This window comes from Cupressus sempervirens, chromosome 6 (assembly GCF_028749045.1).
Source record: "Cupressus sempervirens isolate cs-2001-9-10 chromosome 6, ASM2874904v1, whole genome shotgun sequence".
NCBI lineage: Eukaryota > Viridiplantae > Streptophyta > Pinopsida > Cupressales > Cupressaceae > Cupressus > Cupressus sempervirens.
Genome location: NC_143123.1, coordinates 285,838,059 through 285,862,101, shown reverse-complemented (window position 1 = coordinate 285,862,101; position 24,043 = coordinate 285,838,059). Strand labels below are relative to the sequence as shown.

Sequence of the window (24,043 nt, the reverse complement as noted above, 5' to 3'; positions counted from 1 at the left end):
CGTGGAAGTTACAAAATCAACTCTATCTAGAACATCATCATACACCATAAGATCTTAATAAAAAACTGATCCCAACACCTTTGACCAATTCCAATGGATAAATTGATTAATTGAAAATTCTTAAAAAACTAATAGCTGCATAGACAATTGAAACGATGTGGATCTTAATAATTTGACAATTAAACCATTAAAACGACAAATAGGTTAAATTCATGGCGTGTGCATGCTGGGCGAATTGGACATTTGAATGCCATCCAATTCACTCGTTCAACATGTTCCGCCTGCCGCACAAATTTTTCCATCACTCCAAGAATTCCGGAGTCTCGAATTCCGAAGCGTACGTCAATTTCGTCGGATTCATGCGTGTACTGTAATCCATTGGTAAGCATCACACAACAGAGTGTTGTTGGATCTGAGACTAACATGCACACCAATTAACATACGCGCTTTCTTGGGCCATCGCAACCATTCAGCTTTATATTCCAGTCCGCTTCAATTTACTATTACTTATAGCGGTTGAACAAGCCCTTTCAGACCTAGATCGCCTCCAGAAAGGTTAAAAACAAACACAATTGCAAAGGCTGTTGACGTTCAAGCCTTTTCTGCTGTGAAATGGTGAACAAATTGCAGAGGAGTAAAGCGTGTTGAAGGAAGGACATACCATGGCTGCGGGTGAAGGACAAAGACAAGACCCAGAACAAGGCAGGGCTTCTGCAACTGACTACAGCGACGAAGCCCATCTGCTGAAGCCTCAACTGTCACGAAGTGATTTAGATCTCATAGCCTTGGAAGGTGCACGGTCGCCTCCAAAGTCTTTCGTAGTAATTTTCACTCTGGTTGCTGGCATAGGCGGATTTCTCTTCGGATATGATACTGGTTAGTCTTTGCCTACTCAGATCTTGTTTAGTCTTAAACTCATTGACATCTGCGTTGCAACCCACACAAAATGTGTGTCTAGATTTGGGGAATGCTTGTGTGATTTGAGGTGACTTAATGTAAAATCTCCTATAGGTTAGGTTTTGAAGATAACACGTTGTGCTGATCTCATCAATAGATTATTTCTTTGGCTATTTTAATGACCCAAAGGTAGAAGCTTTTCCTGTTGATCAATGTGCTAGGGAAACCCTATATTTTGGCGGGAGAGAGTCGATTCCCCATTTATAACAAGCGAGAAGCAAACCTGGACTAACTAGCCACCGTATAAAATTTCACTATTTCTCCTCTAGGTCAGAGCATAAGAAACAAATATGCCCGTTTGCATCTATTGATGCACGACATAACAGATCGAATGTATTTCACTCTATCTCAAGTGGATCTGCACTGCTCCAATGTTGCAAATTATATGTAGTAAGACGTTCCCTTTTTGATGCACACGGTTGCTTTTGCGAAATTGGACAGAGATTTATCCAAGGTTTCGTGACATTTTATGATTTGGCACAAATATGTGCCAAAATTTTAAAGATTTAGCTATAAAGGGGTTTTGGGACATTTAATGATTGGGCACATATGTGTCAAAATCTTGGGAAAGTGAAATTTTATGATCTGGAAGAGTATGTGAAACGTTGGAAGTACAGTATCAGAAGAGGAGCTAAATTGCGGAATGCCTTAGCTGAATAGTTTGAAGGCGAGTTCAAATTTTTTGTTGGCTATACCCAAACTTGCTAATGTGAAAAAAATAAGGTTAGCCGTTGTTTATTTCATTCTAATTAACTTGCTTTCTGTTTAACGTTGAGTAGTTTGAAAGCAATTTGTAAGCCAAATTGTTGAGACAGTAACCTATCCAACTATTTTCTGCAGAACCGAGGGGTTTGATTGTAAAATATAGCTCAGAATTTCTGGACACATTTTCTTATCATGTATTTTGGCAGAACTGAGTACTCTATGATGGTTTTGGGGTAAAATAAATGCTCATACAGTGAAAAGTTCTATGTATATATTTAAGTTTTTTGGTAGATCTGATTGTTGTATGGGAGATTTGGATACAAATCTGACCTTTCAAGATGAGGTAAGTTCCTTGAGGCTGCGTAATAGTTTGCTTATCATACATATTTTTACCTGGAAACAAACTTAAGTAAGAGGCTAAACCTACCTTTCCCAGATAAAGGTGATGATTGTTTGGAGTGATCATTTTTCTCCAAATAAATTACCTTATAATGTTAGAATGTTTGGATTAGACTAAACACAGTGAAATCCTTAAAATACATTGCTGACAACATTAAAGGTAAAAAGTATAGACTATAGATCTTTATCAGGTTCTTTGTCAAATGGGCAATCATTATTCTAACTTTGGTTCATAACTCAGAGGTAGAATAATCCATTAAATTTCAATCCAATGTCACAGCATAGTGAATGGGACAAATGCATTGGAGTACAACTTGAGTTTGTAATATGGCTTCTTGACTGAAAGCCAATATTACCCTAGTTAAATATCCATATGAGTATGCTCCAGTAGAAAAAACAAGAATTCAATCTTCCATGATGTTTGCCAACAACGTTTATGGCTTTCCATAATTACATATATTATTAAGTATTGTTGCATAGTAATCATTCACAGTTGACCCATTTGATAGCTCACTTGATGCTGTATTAATCTTTTATAATTCATGAATTGGCTAACATATTAATTGGGAGCACTTAAAGTTTAGTCAGATTAAACTAGTATTTTACATATTGGAAATGTTCCTAAGTTCTGCTTTAAATGCCCAATAAAACAAGTTCTTAGGATATTTTTGGATCCCTTTTAGCCATCTTGTTTCAATGGAAGTTGTGTATGTAGAAGGTTTTTAAGAAACTTCACTGATACATGCTGTCAACAGGCTTAAGCCATAGATTTGTTAAGCAGTTCATTATAGCTTGACTCTCTATTGGCCTCATAAGGAATGATATGGCTTTTGTTAGTTTGTTGAGGTCTAGCAAACCTTTGAAAGACTTGGATGATTACCTTTTTCTGCTCTCATGTTGGCCGTCTCTGATCTTTTCAAGCCTTTGATTGCTTTGGATCTAGGTTCAGTGAGTACTTTCATTGGTTGACTATGTAATTATGAATGACATAGGGAGTTGCATGTCAATGTATGGTAAAGGATGTTGGCTGTTATTGCATGCAGTGGGCAAATTGTATTAGTTTCTCCTAGGGAGCATCTTCTAAGTAGGAGACAATTTAGAGTGGCAAAAGAAATAGACTGAGAGTGTGGACATTGAGAGTATATAAGAGGAACAAAGAGAGTATAGTGGTATCTGTTCTGTCGAAGTAATGGAACATCATTTACATGCAAGCACATTTCCCATGTTGTTTAACTGTAGGAGTTTGTTTAAGATGAAACTTAAAAGGAGTGATTGTTATATTCTTTCTCAGGCAGGAGATGACCCATGAAAAGAATGGGAAGCCTTATCCAGGTAGAAACTGTATCATCCTCAAATTTAACATTTGGAAATGGCCCTAAGTTCTGCTTTAAATGCCCAATAATACAAGTTTTTAAGATATTTTTGGATCCCTTTTAGCCATCTTGTTTCAATGGAAGTTGTGTATGTAGAAGGTTTTTAAGAAGCTTCACTGATACATGCTGTTAACAGGCTTAAGCCATAGATTTGTTAAGCAGTTCATTATAGCTTGACTCTCTATTGGCCTCACCAGGAATGATATGGCTTTTGTTAGTTTGTTTGAAGTCTAGCAAACCTTTGGAAGACTTGGAGATTACCTTTTTCTGCTCTCATGTTGGCCGCCTCTGATCTTTTCAAGCCTTTGATTGCTTTGGATCTAGGTTCAGTGAGTACTTTCATTGGTTGACTATGTAATTATGAATGAAATAGGGAGTTGCATGTCAATGTAGGGAAAAGGATGTTGGCTGTTGTTGCATGCAGCGGGCAAATTGTATTAGTTTCTCCTAGGTAGCATCTTCTAAGTAGGAGACAATTTAGAGCGGCAAAAGAAATAGACTGAGAGTGTGGACATTGAGACAGCATACAGGAGGAACAAAGAGAGTATAGTGGCATCTGTTCTGTCGAAGTAATGGAACATCATTTACATGCAAGCGCATTTCCCATGTTGTTTAATTGTAGGAGTTTGTTTAAGATGAAACTTAAAAGGAGTGACTGTTATATTCTTTCTCAGGCAAGAGATGACCCATGAAAAGAATGGGAAGGCTTATCCAGGTAGAAACTATATCAGCCTCAAATTTAACATCTGCTTCAGGAATCAGTTCACTTTTTTGAAAGGCCCATAAGCATGGGCAGGTACACTCCACTGCAGGGCATCTAAGCTTCCGGAAAAGCTACAGGGATATATTGCATAACTAGTTTCAGCATAATGTGAGCCTGAAAATGTGATGTTCATATTGCTGTGTAGGAGTTGTCAGCACAATAAACTGAAAAGATATCTGTTTCCAGGTATTCTTCAATCAAATGTCATTTTAAAGTGGAAATAGGAGGGGGTATTTATTTCAAGGCTGCTAGCATCAGTCTCTCTTGCATTTAACCAGTTAACCAAATCTACTGATTAAAGAAAATATGGTTTCTACAGAGACCATGGAATTCAGAGAAGACAGGTAATAGGAAAAAATATGTGTAGAAGGTAACATGAATAACCAGTTTCAATTAGCATAGTATGAATGCATACAGTGTTGAGTGTATTACATGATGGCACAACAAACTGGAAAGATTTCCTTTTCCATTAATTGACTATGCTTATTAAGAACATAAGGTTTCTTCAGAGACCTTGGCATTCAAAGAACACAGTTTATGAGAAAATGTGCATAGAAGATAACATGCATAACTGGTTTCAATTAGCATAACTTGGAACCTGACAATGTGATGTTCATAGTGACCAGCATAACTAACTGGAAAAATTTCCATTTCCAGATCTCTTTCAATCAAATGCCATTTCATTGTCGAAGTGGGAAATAGCATTTTTTTCAAGACTGCTAGTATTAGGAAGGCAAAGGCCAAATGCTTGTTGTGCTTAACTAGTTAAACAAATATGCTGATTAAGAACATATGGTTTTCACATGAAGAGAATACAGGTTATGAAAAAAATGCCTAAAAGATTAGTATCAAAGCTTTTGGATGTTTAAAGTTTTAAACTATTCACCACAGTTTTTCCTATCTCTTTGTTCTTTTAAATATCCTTAGTTTATTCCTTTGTTTAAGTTTGGGGTAGTTTCTTTTGAAGTTGACGAGCTCTTGTTCTGCCACATCAATAAAATGATGGTTTCCATCATCACATCTTCTGTGAAGAATTGGTTTGGATATATATGTGTGTGTGTGTGTATATTTTGTGAATAATTGTTTATCCTTAGTGGACAGATGGCCAAGCAAAGGTGGTAACTAAAAGTAACAACCAGACAAATAGTCTGAATGGTATGTTCTGCGGTGTTTTTGTATAGTGTTATGTATCACTTAGCGACGATAATGACCTCCTTCTGCCCCTCTGGGTGTTGCATGATTATGACTTCAATTGCCCAAAAATATGGTGCTTTGAATTACAAGGTAGTTTAACAACATACAAGAGATCTAAAATTAAAATAAAGCATGGTGTAGGACAATTTGACCAAAACCATCTAAGGAATATGGTATTTTTTAGTTCACAACAATACAAACAGGAAATATTGAAACAGTAGGGAAAACATAAACTGCAACCCAAGGTAATTTTAACATGTGCTGTAGTTTAAACATACACAAAAACAGAACTTGGGTTTTGGCGGATTGCTCATTTTTCATTTATGTGCTTAAACTTGATTTCTAGGGCCTTAACATTTGGAAGGTTCAGTTGATCGATTTGTTTGATTAATGAAAGTTCAAGTGATGTTTTCAAATTTTCTTGCTTAATAAATTTTTGTTTTTGGTGGAGAGCTTAGTCCAGTTTTTGAGCTTGATCCAATGCTTAAATTCTGTTTCTTGATGTGTACATCTGATATTCTGATTATTGTTATCTTGCACTCTATCTATTTAATTTGATGTCTGACCTGTGGAAAGCTTACCATAATTTGTGGCAAAGTTGATAAAAATTAAAATTTAACAAGTAGTTTTGATTTTTAATGTTAAGATCAGTGGCAGGGTTGGATGATTTTTTGTTTGCTTGTGATCCCTACAAACATCTTTTTGGTGCTTATTTGAACCAATCTCTGTAACTGCTTTGTAATACAGAAATTATTACAACACTTTACAAATGGGATTTGTATCATAAAATTTAAGACACACAGATCAAAATCCTTGATCAAAAGTCCACTAATATGTATCTCATGACCATAAATAGGTGAATAATTTTGTTTTGATAGCGACTTAGTTGTATATATGCATATTTTTATATAGACTAATGTGGAAATGTGAAAAGGACACGGGGAAGACAAAAACACGAATGGTGGGTCATTTTAAAATCCCTTTTTGAAGATAACTTACATGATTGTGTTGATGACAACTAGGAGTGATTTCTGGTGCTCTTCTTTATATTCGTGAAGATTTTGAATCCGTCGAGAAGAGCACAGTACTTCAGGTGAATTCCAGATCATAATTCCATGCAACAATGTATTATGTTCTGATCTTTTCTTTGCCAGGGGTAGATTCTTAATCTTTAAATGGCTTTTAATATATGTCGTCTGACAGGGTGGTCATCCATGAACAGGAGACCATTGTGAGCACAGCTATAGGTGGAGCTGCCTTGGGAGCAGCTTTGGGTGGTAAAACATGTGATCGTTTTGGAAGAAAAACAAGCATGCTCATTGCTGATACAATTTTTCTTTTTGGCTCCCTTCTTATGGCTCTGGCACCATCTCCATCAATATTAATTTGTGGAAGACTGATGGTTGGTCTTGGCATTGGGATTGCTTCAATGGCAGCACCCTTGTATATTGCAGAAACTTCACCATCTGACATCCGAGGAGCACTAGTTAGTGTAAACACTCTTATGGTTACAACTGGTCAGTTTGTCTCCTATGTCGTCAATTATGCTTTCACTCAGGTACTTTTATTCTCTATATAAATGATATATTGTTGTTAGTTAAAAGAAAGAGGATATGTGTAACTAATGAAATGTTTATGATTAATATCTATTAGTAGGATGCCTGAGGGAAGTGTGTTCGGTTAATAGATTGCGAGTAAGCTGTACTTACTACAAATACAACTGTGGAATCATGTAAACTAATTTCTCTTATACAGATGATCAGGATACAAACATTAATGCATTGATAGTTCCAATAAGGCTTTATGAACTTACATTAATATTTAGTTTTACCTAAAGAGCTTGAATTTTTCATTTGATTTGTTCAGATCAAGATTACCATTTCAATCAGAATACCACTCCAGTTAATTTCCATTTCACAAGCAGTTAAATTGAGATATGGGTGTTAAATTAAGATTCATTAAAAATCCCTTGAACATTTTTTTAAAAGGAGGGGTAAACACTTTTGACCCAGAGCTAACAATTGTGGAAGAAGTTGATGTGAATTGTATTGATGCATTTGAGGTGTTGTGTACCTAATGGGTGTTATTTTGTAAGGAGAGCTAACAAATATAGGCGATGCCTTAAGAATAGGACAAAATATATCAATGTAGGCATGTCAATGAAAGCCCATTGGCATGGTAAGTGCTAATCATGTAACAAGACTTGTTTAAACTAATATGCAATTATACTACTTTTTTGAAGGATAAGTTTGAAGTGCTAATGAGGATTGAAATACTAAGATATTTTGCTGGATGTTATCACAGAAAAGAGACTCAAGTGCTGGTAGAATGTCCATTAAAAGATATTAGTTTGTAAAAGCAATGACTTTGGAAGTAATGAAGTGGAGGAACAATTTCTAGAGTTGTTAAAGGGGTTTTGATGGAATAATACTATAATATTACATCATTGTGTGAATGTTAATAAGTATTGTATTATTATAAACATTGGCAGCTGGGTAGTTGGTGCTTGGGTATGCCTGGTTTAATCAATTATATCATTATTGTGATTATTAACATCTCTTTGTATTTACTGAAGCCTTCTTTCAATAATAAACTGCTCCTTGCTTTCATGAAATTATTGTGTTATCCAAGTAAATTGATTGTCTGCCAGTGAATTGATGAGGCCATGAAGAACTTGGAAGCAGCAGTTAAAACTTAAAAGTCAATGAACTCGAGAGGAAACAAATAAAGCACATAAAGGTTGTTGAAGATGGTTCTAATTTTGGAAACGGAGATGGAATACTACCCCAAAAACAGTGCTCAAGATAATCTTAGCATTATCATATTATCCAAAAATGCAGATCAGCAAGTGTTTTTGTAATTTGTAAACATTAATACAAACACCTGTGCGATTTGTAGCCCTCTTCGGAGCATGGAAAATTGGTATGAGAAAATGTAAAATCTGGTAAACTGCACCCCTATTCACAAAATGTCAAAAGATACTGAGAAATCTGTTGAAAAGGCATAAACATGGTGCTAGACATTGTTGATGTTTAGGCTGCTGCCAAACGTTGCAAACAAACAAAAATGGCAAATTAGAAAGTGGTGTGGGGGTTTTGTCATGAGAAGAAAAGTAGCAGTTTGAAGAATCTGCCACTGAAGAAGCATGGAAGTTGAAAGTGCTTACATATCAGCTGTGAATAATTGTTCAAGCTATTTTACCTTGCGAATGTGTGTAGTCTGCCAATAGAGAAAGAAGCCCTAAAAGCTGAAAGCTGCTTATAAGAAGTTTTCACATTTTTTTAACTGCTTATCCCACTTCCAAAACATTTGTGGTAATGAGGGAAGTTAAACATGAGGATAAAAGAAATTGCATTTGAGATACTTACATTTACCTCTTTGTTATATTGTAAAGTTGATTTGTAGAAGAAAAAAATGCTTATTACTGAAGTCAATAACGAAAAAGGCAAAAATTATATTGGGTTGATTTCTTGCCCTATGAAACTTGTATTTCAGAGCAAAATTTTAGAAAAGACTTGGAAAATTATAATCCTTTTACTTGTTATGTTTTGTAACAGGCAGTTATAAATGATGCCTTTGACATACTCTTATTAGTAAAGCTGTTGTGATGGAATACGGCATATAATGCTTGATAAAGCCACAACAATGATGTTTTTGACATCAACCCGACAAATTGTTGGGGAGTAAGGTCACAAAATAATTTTACAAATTTCCTGTACTATCTTGGGACAGTGTACCGCCCTCATACATGTTAGCTTAAGGTGAGTTTCACATGGAGTTGCATATGCTGAGAGGACAATCATTTTCCACCCATTAGTTGGGTATATTACAGGGGTGGGTGTATATAGAGGTTTACTATATTGGATTGATGGTATATAGAACGGGGAAGCTTGTTGGAGAGATAAGGACCCCTCACATTCAGAAGAATAGCTTTGAAGTTCTAAAATTTATGTTTTTGTTTTAAGTTACTAATAGCTGATAATTATTTGACTTGGAAGACAGTCCAAACTTGTCATGTTGTTGGAACAATCACTAGATCAGCAAAAGGTGCAGATGAATAGGGAAGATTTGATAAGGTCAACTGGAAGGCCAGATCGAACATCATGTTCAGCATTATGGATGAGGTTCAATCTCACATCGAAATGGCTGCTTAAGAAACTTAAGCTTGTCTCAAAATAAAATAAAAAGTTAGAATTGGATCCTTCATTTGTAGAGTTAGTTACACTACTTGAAAATGTAGAATGCTGAAATGTTGGAGAACTGCATTAAAAGAGTTGTAGAATTGTGGACATACCATAAGTGCTAGGGGAAATTGTTTTAAATGAATCTCTTTTACCCTCATTTTTAGAGATCTGTCCTTACATTTTGAGTGTTTGTCACTTGCTTGAATGTGGCTAGTAGAGACCAATTATTTGAAAAATTGATAAGTTTGCTTCAACAAGAAGAGGCAATTCATGGCAAGCCTGCAACCCCTCAAGTCAAATTGGCTCGCATGTCTTGATAGAACCCCTCAAGTCAAATTGGCTCATATGTCTTGATAGAGACAAGAAGAGCTTGAATGTCTGAGTGGTTCATTAGGTTAATCGAAAACCAAAATAGACAAATCCATTTTCATAGGGAAAAAAGTATCTCATTTGTGGAAATAAGGGCTGCAATTTCTAGGATTGTTGTTAAAATCATTTGCCAATGGTCAGTTAAAGCCAACAAAAGCAATACCGATATTCTTAGCAGGGCAAAAAGGATACTTATGGATGGTAAAAGCTAATTTTTTTTGTTTATAAGCAATAAGTTGCATGTAGTATCAAGTCCAAAATTTTGAAACACTTAGGCAGTTCTTCAACTAGAAAAGGATGGGGACAGTAGTGGTTGGCAAGAGATGGTATTTGGGGATGGGAAAGTCCAATGGTTTGTTGCTGAAAGACTTAATGCAAATGATTGTACTTAGAAGTTGAGGTGGAAAAGTAGATTTGGCATGATGGTGAAGGGATGTGAGAAAATCTAGTGCCAAAAAAGTTGGAATCATTTAAATTGCAACAGATTGGGGTTTCAGGGTTTATAACTAGGTTGCCGGTTTGGGCTCGAGTTCAAAGAACTGGTTTACTGGTATGGCAAAGGTTTGAAAATGGGTTTGGGTCCGTTAGTACACATACATACACACGTACATACATACATGTACATACATGTATGTATGTATATGTACACACCCTAGAATTGTAATAATATATCATGACTCATGATCTCATGCATTCATAGCATCATATATGTGAAGTTCAACATCATAAATTGAAAATATTAAAATGTCAAATGAAAAATGATAATATCAATTTAAAGTATCATTATTTTGAGTTCAATTTGATTATGGTGAGATAGGAGGGGATGTCCCTTTGCCATCACCAAAGATCTTCAAAATATTTCCACGTGTTGCAGTAATAGGAAATATTATGGGGACGTTTCGTCATCCTTGAGTCAGCTGGGGATGTCTGAGACATTGCTTCACCATCCGGGGGGTTGCCAGATGTCCCCAACAGCCATGCAGGTTTTTGTAATGTTTAGAAGAAAAGATCTGTGTGTGTGGGGGGAGAGAGAGAGAGATTCTACAAGCTGGACAGGCGTACCCAGAACATGTCTCTTGCTGTCCTTCCATCCAGTTCCTGAAACACCATGGAACATATTTTATGCTTTCTGTTCCTATTGCAAATGCCCACCTGTTCTCATTCCTTCTTTCACTGACACTGTTTCTGATTCAAATCTTCCCCCTTATCTAAATCCCTGGTTAAAACCCCCCTGGGATGTCTTCAACCTGTCTTGTAGGTACATGTACCCTTCTCCCACTTTTACTCCATTTATTTGTCCATTTCCTTTACTTCTTTACATTTCAGACATCCAACAGACTATCTTTTTCCCAATTGGTCGTTGAAACAGAAAGATATTTGTAGAAGCAGCAAAGCGAAGAGAGCTTCTGCCTGATTTTCTCATTTTGTTGAGCTTACGCTAAGAAGCACCTGCCCAACTTTGGGGTGATGGTATCAACATTTCTACATTAAATGACCAAATGACCTCTACAGTGACTAAACAGATGCAACAAGTGTTGTAAGATGGTCAATTTTAGTTTTCTCAAGCTCGAGCAGAAGTCAAGAATGGAGATGTTAAGCTACAGAAGTTCTCTGAAAATCAGAAAGCTTGTGGATGAAGTGATGTGCCAAACCGAGTGAAATGCTAAAAAATAAAGATGATGCCGTGGCTAAAGGAAAATCAGCTGAAGGACTTAATTGGTAAGATAAAGGAAGAACAATGAACAAGCAGCTCTGTGAATATAACCAAAGATGCAAATCAAGCATTCTGGGACATGGCATTTGAAGCCTTGGAAGTCTTTATGACATCCTTAGGTTGCATTGATGTAATTTTACTAGAGGAAAGACCACGTTTGATTTCACAAATTTAAGGACAGAGGTCAGAATGCTAGCAACAGATGGTGGGCATCTCCAGGATATGTACTTTTTCTCACATAGATGAATAGTTGAACATTTTGACTGTTGCGAAGATTTTTGACAGATTTGTTACTGCAGGCCTAGGAGTCCACGCTTTTGAAAAAAATTAAGTTGGACAAAGCTGATGTAGTTGACTTGGCTGCATTGGTCTGTGAGTGAACATGATTATTTCACAGTTGGCATTGATCATTCATAAAGAGCTATTGTGGATGAATTCACACTTCTGATGGAGTTTGCATTAAACTGAAGTTGCATTGTTCTCAATTACAGCAAAGATATCCCGCTTCACTCTATCTCTTTTCCCATTATTCAAAATTTTAACAGTTGTAATCAACCACATGCCCAATCGCATAATGGATCTCGATCCATGTTGTTGACTTTGATAAAAGGCTTCCTGTAAAACTATGACATGGAGACTAAAGGAAATGTGAAAAAAAAGTTTGATGCCTGCAAGTAAATGACATGCATTCTAAAGGAAATATGAAAACAAGCTTGATACCTGCAGGTAAAGTGACAGAATGGCTGCTTGGAATTTGGTTTGGTGTGGATAAGTTGGGAGATAAATGAAGAATAAAGAAGATTGTCTGCAGGTGCATCAAGGCAATTATAACTAAAAAGTGGTCAAGGATGCTATTGGGAAAGGAATTGCTTGCAGGGAGAGTAATAAAATCTCTTCTAGAACCTTTCAGAATTTGCTAAAATGTGACATACCTACCCACTTTGGGGCTTAAGTGGGTCATCTGCATACCATCTATAAGCTTGCAATGTAGCATGATTGGTGTGTGACAAAGATCTAGTACATTAAACACATTAGTAATATATAGATAGTCATAAGAACTCAAGATTTGTAGTTAAGGTCTTTTTGCGAACTTTTTAATAAGATATTCGCCTTTTTTTATTAAAGCTGTTAAATCTCTGAAACTCAGCATGTTTTTGAAGTGTTTAATGGAATGTTTTGTGGGTCATTTTAGCTCTTGGCTTGATATTATAGATGGTTATCATTCTGAAAATTGAAATAGTATTAGGTTTTATTACCTAGCTATTCATGTTAAGAGCTTTATTTTAAAAGTACTTTGTTTTATGCTGATTTGTGAGGAGCTTGAATGATCAAGTATTCTTTTGTTTTTCCCTTGTTTAATTTTGATTTAGATATTTTCTTCTTCCTTTTCACAGCAATTTTTTAGCACCCAAATAGGGAAGCCAGCTCAAATCTAGAGATTACTCTAAATTTAGAGCTTCCATACATGATTTGACTGCAATTATAATTAGACAGTTAGACAGTTTGGCATGTTTGTAATTCATGCAGGCAGTATTTTTTAAACCTAATGGTTTCCATGGTGACAAATTTGTAACTGCTAGTTCCAGCATTGGTGATTTGTTGACATCAGGACTATTGTGTAACTACATTTTCCAATGGGGGTGATTTGATAACCTAGGATGATTATTTGCCTGTCTGTCTAAACTGGTGGTTTTGCCAAAAGAAGTGCAGGGATAGTAATGACAAATTACTGTCATCTCTTTTCGTGACCATTCAAAGTACTTAGTGCATAAAGGACATTATCTGTTCACTGTAAGTAGTGGGCAAGTTTGCATTTGTGAAGATAATAGCTATCAAGAGTATGAATTGATTTGTAGAGGAAACAACATTTGCTTGTTGTAGTTCTAATTATGCTCTTTATATCTATTTTCTCACCATAAGAAGATTAAGGAAGCAAAGGAAGTGCTATTTCCATCTATTTTCCCCACACTGGGGCTTCCAGGGTAAAATTTGGCTGCCAATATCTTTTAGTTTTGTTTTCTTCACATTTTTGTTCGCATTTAAATGTTTCATTGTTTCTGCAAGTACTGTCCATGTTTTCTGTGCAATACATCAGTTTTAGTCTGCAAATATTCTTTAACTGTCATATGAAGTGAATTCAAGTAGAACAATATTTTGGAGATCAGTGACCATAGAACAAGGATAGAGCCACAATGAATGACACTTGGAAAATTCTTGGGAGGCTTCAGAATTAGAATGTTGATTGCATAGAGGACTCATAATTCTTTATGCTTTATTTTGTTTTAGTTCTTATAACTCTTACATCTTGCTGCAAGTACTGATCATGTTCCCTCTGCAATACAACAGTAATTGTAGTCTTTAAGCATTCCGGCGAATATTCTATATCTTTCATTTGAAGTGAATTAAGGACAACAATTCTGTAGTCCCTGAATTGTACCAAATATTTGTGCTTTAGATTTGACAGATCAGTATCTACAGAATGGTGATAGAGCCATAAATAATGACATGTTGAAAATTCTAGGGAAGACCTCAGAATTAGAGAGTCAATTGCATAGAGTTTGCAGAGTGTATTTTACGTAGCAAGTGTCACAAATGAATGAGATGAAACTTCATTAATGCTTTGAACATCATTATGGTGAGCTGTTATATGTCATGGGTGGGAAAGGGACTATTTCATGAGTTTTATCGTTTAATTTTTAAATTTCCTATTTAGTTCTGATAATAGTTTTTTTCCAAATCGTTAAATAATGAGAATGGAAAGATATAGTGGGGCTTCCAAAGTTCCGGGGTTTAATTTGTAAACACATTGAGTCAGCTTGGAAAGGGGCACAAGGTCATCCTAATCTTTCATTTCAGTTCTTCCAATAGCAAGGTGGTTTGCTGGTGTTATTTTTACTAATGTGAGAAGCTGCTAATCTAAAACCCCGCTATAATTCCCTAGATGTTTGTATGAAGACGGTTTTTTCAAAATTTGGGATTGCAACTTTATCAAGCATAAATGATAATTTGAGTAGCCCCTTATACTTGAGGAGCTGATAGGCACACAAGAGAAAGGTAAAGGAATTCCATTGAAGCCTAGTCTTTTACCTCAGTGCTAGTACCATGCAGGATGAATATTTTGACGAGACAATAGTCATTTTACCATTGCCATTGGCAAAACTGCATCTGCTCCCTGTTTTCCATGGGTTGCCCTTGGAGGTTGTTCTTGGACTAAGTAGTTACAATGGCATGTTAGACCAACAAAATGGTGATGACTAAGTTGTAGCATCTCAAAGACTTAAGCATTGTGTAAGTATTGAAGTGTTGTCATTGATTGGCAACAGATTAACAAGAGAAAGAAGGTTGCAAGATAGTGCAACAACCACTGGTAGAATGACATTCTGATCATGATAAGAGGAATGGTACAGTCAAGCCTACAATCGGCAGACGTGTAGACATTAGTTGATCATGGATCATCTAAGTTGAGTCATGAATGATGTTATAGGACTAGAGGATAGTTTGACAACGATGTGACATGCACGCAGAGAGAAGCAGCTGAAGTAACTGAAGAAAGCAAGGACACAAGTCTAGATGTAGACTTACATGCAGACAGGTAGGCCTACATGAAAGGCACCTATGAATAGGTAGTCACAAGTATATTATGATTAGCTCGCTTATGTTTATCAAATTTTGAATACATGTTTTGAGTGGGATAATTTTATGGTTTTGAAACCCAGAATGTATGAATGTATTTAAGACATTTAAACATCGTTGTTAAAGTTGCTGGTTGCTGGTTGCTGCTCTAAGATCTGCAGAGAATGCAAAAACAGATCAGAAAGGAAGAACATAGAGCAGAAAAATAGACCCGTGCTCTAGCATGTAGAAGAGAGAAGTGAACAGAAGGCGTTCACAAAACATTGCCATATAAGAGGTAGGATATAACAGAATCTTCGAAGGTAATCACAGAGGATCTACAAGGTAAGGTGTGCCATATTCCTAGATATAACCCTTGGTGTGCTTTCTTACCATTGCGACTATTGTAAGCCTCTAATAGGGAAGACTTGTAACGAGTCTTTGAAATCCTCTAACAAGTTCTCTCAAAAAGAGATCAAAATTCTCTGACAAGGTAGCCTTAGTAGGCTTTTGTAATCCTAACAGATAATGTTCATTCGCGACAGGATAAGTTCTCAAAAGGAACAAATGTGAGCCTTTAAAAGGAACAAATGTAAGCCTTTAACAGGGCAACCCTTTTCTTGCAAGGAAAGGCTAGTGGTTATATTACTCCCACCTTGGCTTTCACCCTCATATTGGGGTTTTCCACATATAAATACCTGTGTCATTGATGTATGCTTTCTTGTGTGATCTCATATGGTTTTATTGTACTGCATTTCTCATTGTCTTACTAGTGAAGAGAATGGTAACCAGTTTCGTGAGCAAGAATGCTGCTATAACCGGTAGAAAAGTTTGTATTGATTCATTCCCCATCCCCCCCCCCCCCCCCACCCCGCCCCCCCCCCTCTAGTATTGGTTGGGACCAACAGAGGTCTTGTTGAAATTGAGCTATATTTGTTAGACAATAGGGTAGGTACCTTGCAAACTTCCCAGCAATTGATTCTGTTTTCCCTTTAACACAAACCCAAATGAAACTATTGCAAATGGGCTAGCTTGCTTGTTGTGTTTGCATTCATTTTTCAAATGCAATTTTAGTCGTGCCTTATTATTTCTTGAGATGCCTTTTTTGTTTTTAAAGCTCAATCTAGTGGTAAATTGTTTTGGTAGCTGACCTAGGTGTAACTTGCTAAGATGGTCAATATTTATAGTTCCTAGATGAAATGTACACCCCAAAGGGTGGGATGTATTTCCATACCTAACCTATGCCATACACCTGATATTGGCTAATGATGGGGACACTGGCTATATAATATCACACAACCTCAAGCTGAATATTCTCCTGTAGATTTATTCTATTAGCTCTCATTGTTTATTCCTCTTAACTGGATAAAATTTGTAATAGTTGCTTGGTTATTTGTCCAAGAGGAGTCAACAGCCTCCTTTATTTGAATTATTGTATACCATTTTTTCCTCGACCAATTTTTCTTAAACAAATGATTTCCCTCTTTATTTCCTCCTCTTCTCATGACTAGAGAAATGCCCATTTCCTTCCTTATTTTTAGTCAATAGAGGATAATATGACACCCTGTACTGGGGTCTCTCCTATAATGTAGATGTATTGATTTGACCTTTGGGGTCTTCAAGAGAACTTTTATAGTGTTATTGGAAACATGATCTTATGTTGGTGCATGACCATCTTTCACTACCAACTTTATTCTAGCTGTTAGTATAATCATGCTTGTTTACTAAAGGTTGGATTTCCTCTGGAAGAATACTTCTTACATGGAGACCTTTGATATGCCATTTTATGCGTCTATACCTAAGTCAAACTGAAAAGAAATAGGTCCAGTGAAATTCGAAGACCTTCAGAATGCTGATAAGTTTGTCTTTTCAAGTGTGCCCTTTATTTTGATTTGAGATTTGCCTTTTATTAAAAAACTGTGCACCAACATTTATCCTATTGAACTATGTGTCTCCAACATCTATCACTACTCATGAAATATGGGTCAATGAGTTTGACTCAAATAACTACACAGTTAAATCTTGATAGCAATATCAAAATTTGACTTGCTGTGGAAATATCTCCTACTTATTGCTTGATGAACTTAAGGGGCTTTCTAATGAATTGTTCATAAGGCACAACACTTGGTGAAGGTTTTGCAAATGGGGTTGCAAGCAGAGTGGGTTTAAGCATGAGGAAACTCCGTAGTTAAGCATGCTCAAGCTGGAGTAGTACCGGGATGGGTGACTTCCCGGGAAGTCCTAGTGCTTCACCTTTGTGAACATCACCTAGATCCAATGAGTGCTAAGTGTTTCATTTATTCTCATGAGAGATGGATTCATGTGTGAATCACTACTCATGAACCATGGGTCAATGAGTTTGACTCAAAAAACTACATAGTTAAACCTTGATAGCAATATCACAATTTGATTTGCTGTGGAAATATCTCCTACTTATCACTTGATGAGCTTAAGGGGCTTTTTACTGAATGGTTCATAAGGCACAACACTTGGTGAAGGTTTCACAAATGGGTTTGTAAGCAGAGTGGGTTTAACCATAGAGGAAACTCCGTAGTTAAGCACGCTCGAGCTGGAGTAGTACTGGGATGGGTGATCTCCTGGGAAGTCTTGGTGCTTCACCTCTGTGAACATCACCTAGATCCAATGAGTGCTAAGTGTTTCATTTATTCTCATGAGAGATGGATTCATGTGTGAATCACTACTCATGAAACATGGGTCAATGAGTTTTACTTAAAAAAGCTACACAGTTAAATCCTGATAGCAATATCACACACAGTCTCCAGCTATAATATCCTCGATTAGACTGTTAACTACCGGCCAACTCTTCGTGTGAATTTTATTATCCATGCTTTGAGATGTTGCCTTGATGAAAAATAAACACTGAATTTTATCTGAATTTTGTTATCAATGCTTTGAAATGTTCCCTTGATGAAACATCAACGCCAAATTTTAATTTTAATGAAATATATGCCTCCAGATATACAAGCTTGAATTAGACTGCCTTCAACACAGATAGCTTTTGAGATGAACTTGTCATTAATGAATTGGTATTGCCATAGATGAATTTGTAAATTCTGAGCTTACTGTTTTGAAAAAGTATACAATGCTGTCAGATATATATTAATAACCACCTTGGCTTAATTTGCCAATGATGGTGCTTTCTCACGATCTTGATTTGCCATATTTTGATGATGACTTTTTTCCCCAACATCCATAATTTTACCTTTACAGCTATAAGTTACTGATTTGGATGCAGATCCAGAAGCGGATACGGGTGTGGGATTTTTTTGGGTACGGATGCATTTAGAAATGTATGTGTGTGTGTATGTGTATATATATCTGTATGTGTGTAATAGTAATATATATGCAAAGAATTTAAGAAACTTATAAATACAAGAACTGAGAAACTAAGAAATATACGTACATCATTTGATGGTAATCATATGATACTTCACCATTGATCAAGATTCAGGATTCAAGATATTTCACATGTCAATTAAATGGTTCAAATTTCAAATTAAACTTCATAGGCACAAATATTCACATTGAAATTCACTGAAGTTGTAGATTCCAAACTACAAAATAAAAAATACCTTAAAGAAAATCAGAATGCAGCAAAATATTATTAAAATATAAAGTTCAGCATGTAGATGGAGATCCCTGAAAAGAAGCTTATCAGAAACAAAAAGTCCAAATCTATTCATAGTATTGGTAAGGTAGAGGGACTAGGCAATTGTAAATATGGCTGTTAATAGATAGCCAGGTTTGCACTTTCTTTTAGTTGTGATTTTGATCAAACAACTAAAGCAAATGATTCAGCATTTGTCACCTCTCATTTATTTTCATAAAAAGGCTAAGGCAAAATAAATGACACAATAGAACACACATTTCTTCTAATGAAGACCACAATCTAATGCTAGTTTCAAAAGTTACTTTTTCTGCATGGATGCTGACAGAAGCTCCCGGGGGCCCTGCGGTTGCCACCTGGATGCCACTCACAGGCACCCGGATGCCTGAAATAGGCATCTGCCCACATCTGGGTGCCTGTGAGTGGCATCCTGGTGGCACCCACAGGGTATCTGTCTGCCTGCGAGCTTCCGCACACATCCACTTCGGTATCCAGTCATTATAGACAAGTATCAGTATCTAAGCTTTACAGCTGTCATTTACATTTTAGGATTTTACTAGTGCAACAGCATTACTTAATGATCTAATTCACAATCTTAAATCAATTTTCTCTCAACTTTACATTCTCTTTTTTTTCAGTTGGAATAATTGTTTTTTAGTTTGAATAATTGATCTTCGTTTGGTCCTCTTACAGTGTTATCTTTGTAAACTAAGTTGCTGGTTTGGTTTTGGGTTCGAAGAACTGGTTTTCCGGTATGGTGCAATTTTGAAAAGGGGTTTGGGTTCATTAGTACAAAAAATATGTATATATACACACCCATCCACCCACCCACACATACGCAAACATATTTTTGCAGCGTAGAAGCATGAGTTAAGATTAGGTCATATCGTATCATAAAACAACAAAAACACCATAAACTTGTAATCATAGTATGATGAATCATGATCATAGCATCATATACTTCAAGTTAAACATCAAAAATTCAAAATATTAAAATGTGAAATGATAAATCATAGCATTGAGTTCAAGTTGTTTCAAGTTCAACTAATGGAATTTTTTTATTGATCATCATCATCATCATGATCATCTTCTTCTTCATTGGCGTTAGTTGATTCACAAACAGTGCTAAGGCCAATGGGATCAGCTGCACCAATAACATTATTGGTTTCAATTTTCAAATTCTTCAAATTCATCAACTGCCAGCTGAGATGTAGAAGCATCCAAGTTCAGATGCTTTACATGTAAATCCCACATCTCTGTCTCCCTTTCTTTGTGTTCTTTATTCTTGTGGGAGACAAGACACAAGTTGCAATGAACATATATCAAGTTCTCCACACTTTTTGATTGCAATCTATTGCACTTTACTGAGTGGATGAAAAAATATGTCAAAAATGGAAGTTAGAAGGCAACAAAAGTCTTTAGAATCCACTTTTAAGGGCTGTGGGTGTCAAAAAAATATTAAAGTTGCAAAAAAAAAAAAAAACCATGTGTTCGCTGACTTTGACTGGCTGTCCCTGCCAAGTTTGTCTGCGGTTTTCAGAAATTCACCTGGGTCCAAGCTGGGCTTTGTCTGGTTCAAACCACCCCCCCTGGACTGGACCAGAACCACGTACCAGTTCATAACATGGCTGGTCCGTGGTTCTAGGGTGGATGAACTGGACATCCTAGTTTGTAAACTCGAAGTATTGCTGATGACACAATCTTCCAAATCCTTCTGTATTCTTCAATCCAATCCATTTAAACAGTTTCTGTTTGTACGGCATGTCTCTCAATAATTGGATCTTTCTATCAATGTCTTGGCTTATGCTATCATTGTCAGCATTGCTCTTTTCCAATGATGTTCCTCACGTGTTCCATTTCCATTAGTTTCATCATTAAGACAATCTGCAACAGTACTTTTTATTTTTTTCTCTTCATTCAACTATGCCCATGTATTCCATGTGCGCCTGTTAGGACTCAAATATGTGTCATAGTTTGCACACGGGAAGAAGAATGTGCTCTTACATATAACATACTCTTGTGCACACCATTATAACGTATTTCTTTACGTACATGGAATAGCTAGTTTCATTTTATGATAAGATTTGGCACAGTTCCACTGGGGTACATTGTGCCTAATTCCTACTTGCCTATTTGCTCAACAACTTTGCGATCCTCGCCACACTTGATTCTTTACCATTTTTTGTTTTGTTTTCAAATTCAAGGCTTATGACAATTTCTCCTTTTTATTTTATGATTAACATGTGGGTAAAATTGAACGCATGCCAGACCAGAATGATATGTAAATGCTAAATATCAATATTTATAAGTGCTATACAAGATTACGAGTATAAACCATAGAGAGGTACAAGAGAAAGCAAATTAAAACAATTTTGTGAATGCAACCTGTAATTTATTTACAGAAATGCAAAGATAAGGTGTATTTGGGAGGAGAGTTAGTGACAAAATTATGGGCTGAAAAGTAAGGTGGATATCGAATTACAAATCTGTTACTACTTCTATTGGGTTCCTCTTATCCAAATCAGTAGCTTATTTTTGTCGTAATGTAGTCCCATTTTTCTGATGTACACTCACCACGTAACTTAAGTATGGCATATCTGACTGTGGCTTCTATTATCAGCTCGAACTATCAACTGTTGAGCTGTATGAGTTGACGTGTACCAGTTTTAAGTTTGTGGTAAGTTGATATGGAATTATATTTTGTGTTTTTAGGTTCCAGGGACATGGCGGTGGATGTTGGGAATTGCTGGTGTACCTGCACTTTGCCAGATAATTGCATTCTCCTTTTTGCCAGAGTCCCCAAGATGGCTGTTTGGAAAGGTGAGTATGAGAGCTCACCCTGCCAAAATGAAATATATATTTAATCTCTATGTGCATGCCTGTCCGAAGTGGAACTGACAACTTTTCCAATTCAAATTTGAATAAATAAACTTTTCTTCTCAGGGAAAGGTTGAAGAGGCCATTTCTGTGTTTAAGAAGATTTACTCACCAGACAACTTAAAAACTGAAGTGGAGCAAATTATGGAGGCAGCAGAGAAAGAATCTCAGGGTGATGGAGTTAAAAAGGATATAAGCATTGGTGATATTTTGGGTACAAAAGAAATGAGGTTAGCACTTATAGCAGGGGTTGGAATGCAGGTCAGTGTGCTGCCTGTTCTTTTTTTTGTTGTTTATCCATTTATTTTCTAGAATTGAAAAGTTAATTTGAGAATGATCATGCTGTGGCCTGTTACTGCAATTTACAAACGAATAAAATGATATAACTTGGAGAGAGTCTTTTATGTCTATTCATTTGGTGGGGTCAATTGGTTTGTTGCAGATTTTTCAGCAGTTGGTGGGTATTAATACAGTAATGTATTACAGCCCATCCATAATGGAGCTGGCTGGATTTGCTGCTCATAAGACAGCATTACTGCTGTCATTGGTTGTTGCTGCTGTCAATGCAATGGGCACAGTCGCTGGCATCTTGCTAATAGATCGAACTGGAAGGAGGCGGCTTGCATTGGTGAGCTTGATTGGTGTAACAGGAGCATTACTTTTATTATCAGTAGGCTTTTATCTTACCACAACAGATGCACCCAATGTCATGAGACCAGACAACCATTTCGTTCCTGAACTTCTATGCCCCGTCACACAGTTTGAGCAACACACGTCTCGGTCTATATCATGCCTTGACTGTTTGCATACAGCATGTGCATTTTGTGGTGCTTCTCAAAACAAGGTATATCTGTCATCCTATTTGACAGCAACCTAAAAAATTGAAAGATTATTTATTGCCAATCACTTATAGAAAGCCTATGCTTCCTAAAAGATCTATTCTGATCATATTGTGTCTACTCTTTGCAGATGCAACCTGGTAGCTGTTTAATTCACAATGGGACTGTTGCTGATATTTGCACTAGTAGCTCTAGATCTTGGTACACCGAGTCATGCCCAAGCAACTATGGCTGGCTAGCTTTGGTTGGCCTTGTACTGTACATTATGGCATTCTCCCCTGGAATGGGCCCAGTTCCATGGGCAGTAAATTCAGAGATCTACCCTGCACATTTGAGAGGGGTGTGTGGAGGAATTGCAGCAACTGCAAATTGGGTTTCGAATCTTCTTGTTGCACAGTCATTTTTATCACTCACGCGTTTATTAGGAACAGCTGGGACATTTTTCTTGTTTACATGTTTGTCTGTGTTGGCATTAGCATTTGTCCTTGTAGCTGTTCCGGAAACCAAGGGACTCTCTTTCCAAGAGGTAGAACAACTCTGGGAAGAAAGAGCAAAAAGTACACAGAGATGGTTTCCATGGACAAATAATGGTCTTAATTATTCTCCTGCCAATGCAAAATCAATTCCAATGCAAATCCTCTGTGATTCAGATTCCATTCACGCTACTACCTGATTAGTAAATTTAATTACAGGCATCCTCTCTTTTTAATTCATTCTTTTCTTTTGAGATACATTATTGTATTAATTACAGTTGAACATTCTTCATTGGAGGCCTCCTATTTGTATCATGATTCACTTGATCAAGGCCTTAATCTTGATCTTGACGGAGTAAAATATTGCCAGTATTCTGCCCCTATTTAGTGAGGAAGTTGTTATTGAAGTTCAGAAACAGAAAAAGCAGCCAGCGTTTAGAAGTATGCTTGTTTGGAAGCCCAAAATGTAATTGCTTTTGGGAGAAAATTCAAAATATGCAGAGTCTGTTATTTGCACAAGTTATGAATGCATTCTGATTTTGTGCATTCTTTCATTGACTTATGAAGAGGTACACCACTTGATACATGAAAATAGTAGGCATTATATAGAAGGGAAGAGAGCAAGTGGAGCTAATGGAAATTATTCAAATTTGATTTGTCAGCTGAAGCTTGACTGTAAACTAAATGCGACATGAGTGGATTATCTAATTATTTGAAGATTAATTTGCCTGTCTAACGATCGATACCATATTTTAATAACCAGTCTTCCTGAACTTAATTATTTTTACCTCCCCTTAAATTCCACAATAACACCTAACATATTAGGAAATACTTTTATCGTCATCACCATACACAAAAATGAATGGTGTTACAAACTATTGTTTGGTCCATTTAGCATTCTGCCTAAACTAAGGCAGTATGTCTCTGCCAAACAAATAATCACCATATTTAAGACT

General features: G+C 36.4%; 1 protein-coding gene across 1 annotated transcript; it reads left to right on the top strand.

Annotated features, from left to right (window-relative positions):
- Nucleotides 1-505: 505 nt before the first annotated feature.
- LOC149552331 (putative inositol transporter 2) lies at nucleotides 506-23,606 on the top strand. Its single transcript, XM_089787867.1, has 7 exons — nucleotides 506-876; nucleotides 6,414-6,484; nucleotides 6,614-6,949; nucleotides 21,611-21,718; nucleotides 21,842-22,036; nucleotides 22,218-22,619; nucleotides 22,745-23,606. The coding sequence occupies exons 1-7, from the start codon at nucleotides 663-665 to the stop codon at nucleotides 23,285-23,287; spliced, it is 1,869 nt and encodes a 622-aa protein (XP_089643993.1). The 5' UTR covers nucleotides 506-662; the 3' UTR covers nucleotides 23,288-23,606.
- The last annotated feature ends 437 nt before the right edge of the window (nucleotides 23,607-24,043 follow it).

Bases quoted from the DNA above. Each gene is read 5' to 3' on its own strand.
- LOC149552331 (XM_089787867.1), top strand. From the start codon at position 663: ATGGCTGCGGGTGAAGGACAAAGACAAGACCCAGAACAAGGCAGGGCT. The intron at 877-6,413 runs GTTAGTCTTTGC...GATGACAACTAG, and splicing joins TCTCTTCGGATATGATACTG to GAGTGATTTCTGGTGCTCTT. The intron at 21,719-21,841 runs GTGAGTATGAGA...TTTTCTTCTCAG, and splicing joins CAAGATGGCTGTTTGGAAAG to GGAAAGGTTGAAGAGGCCAT.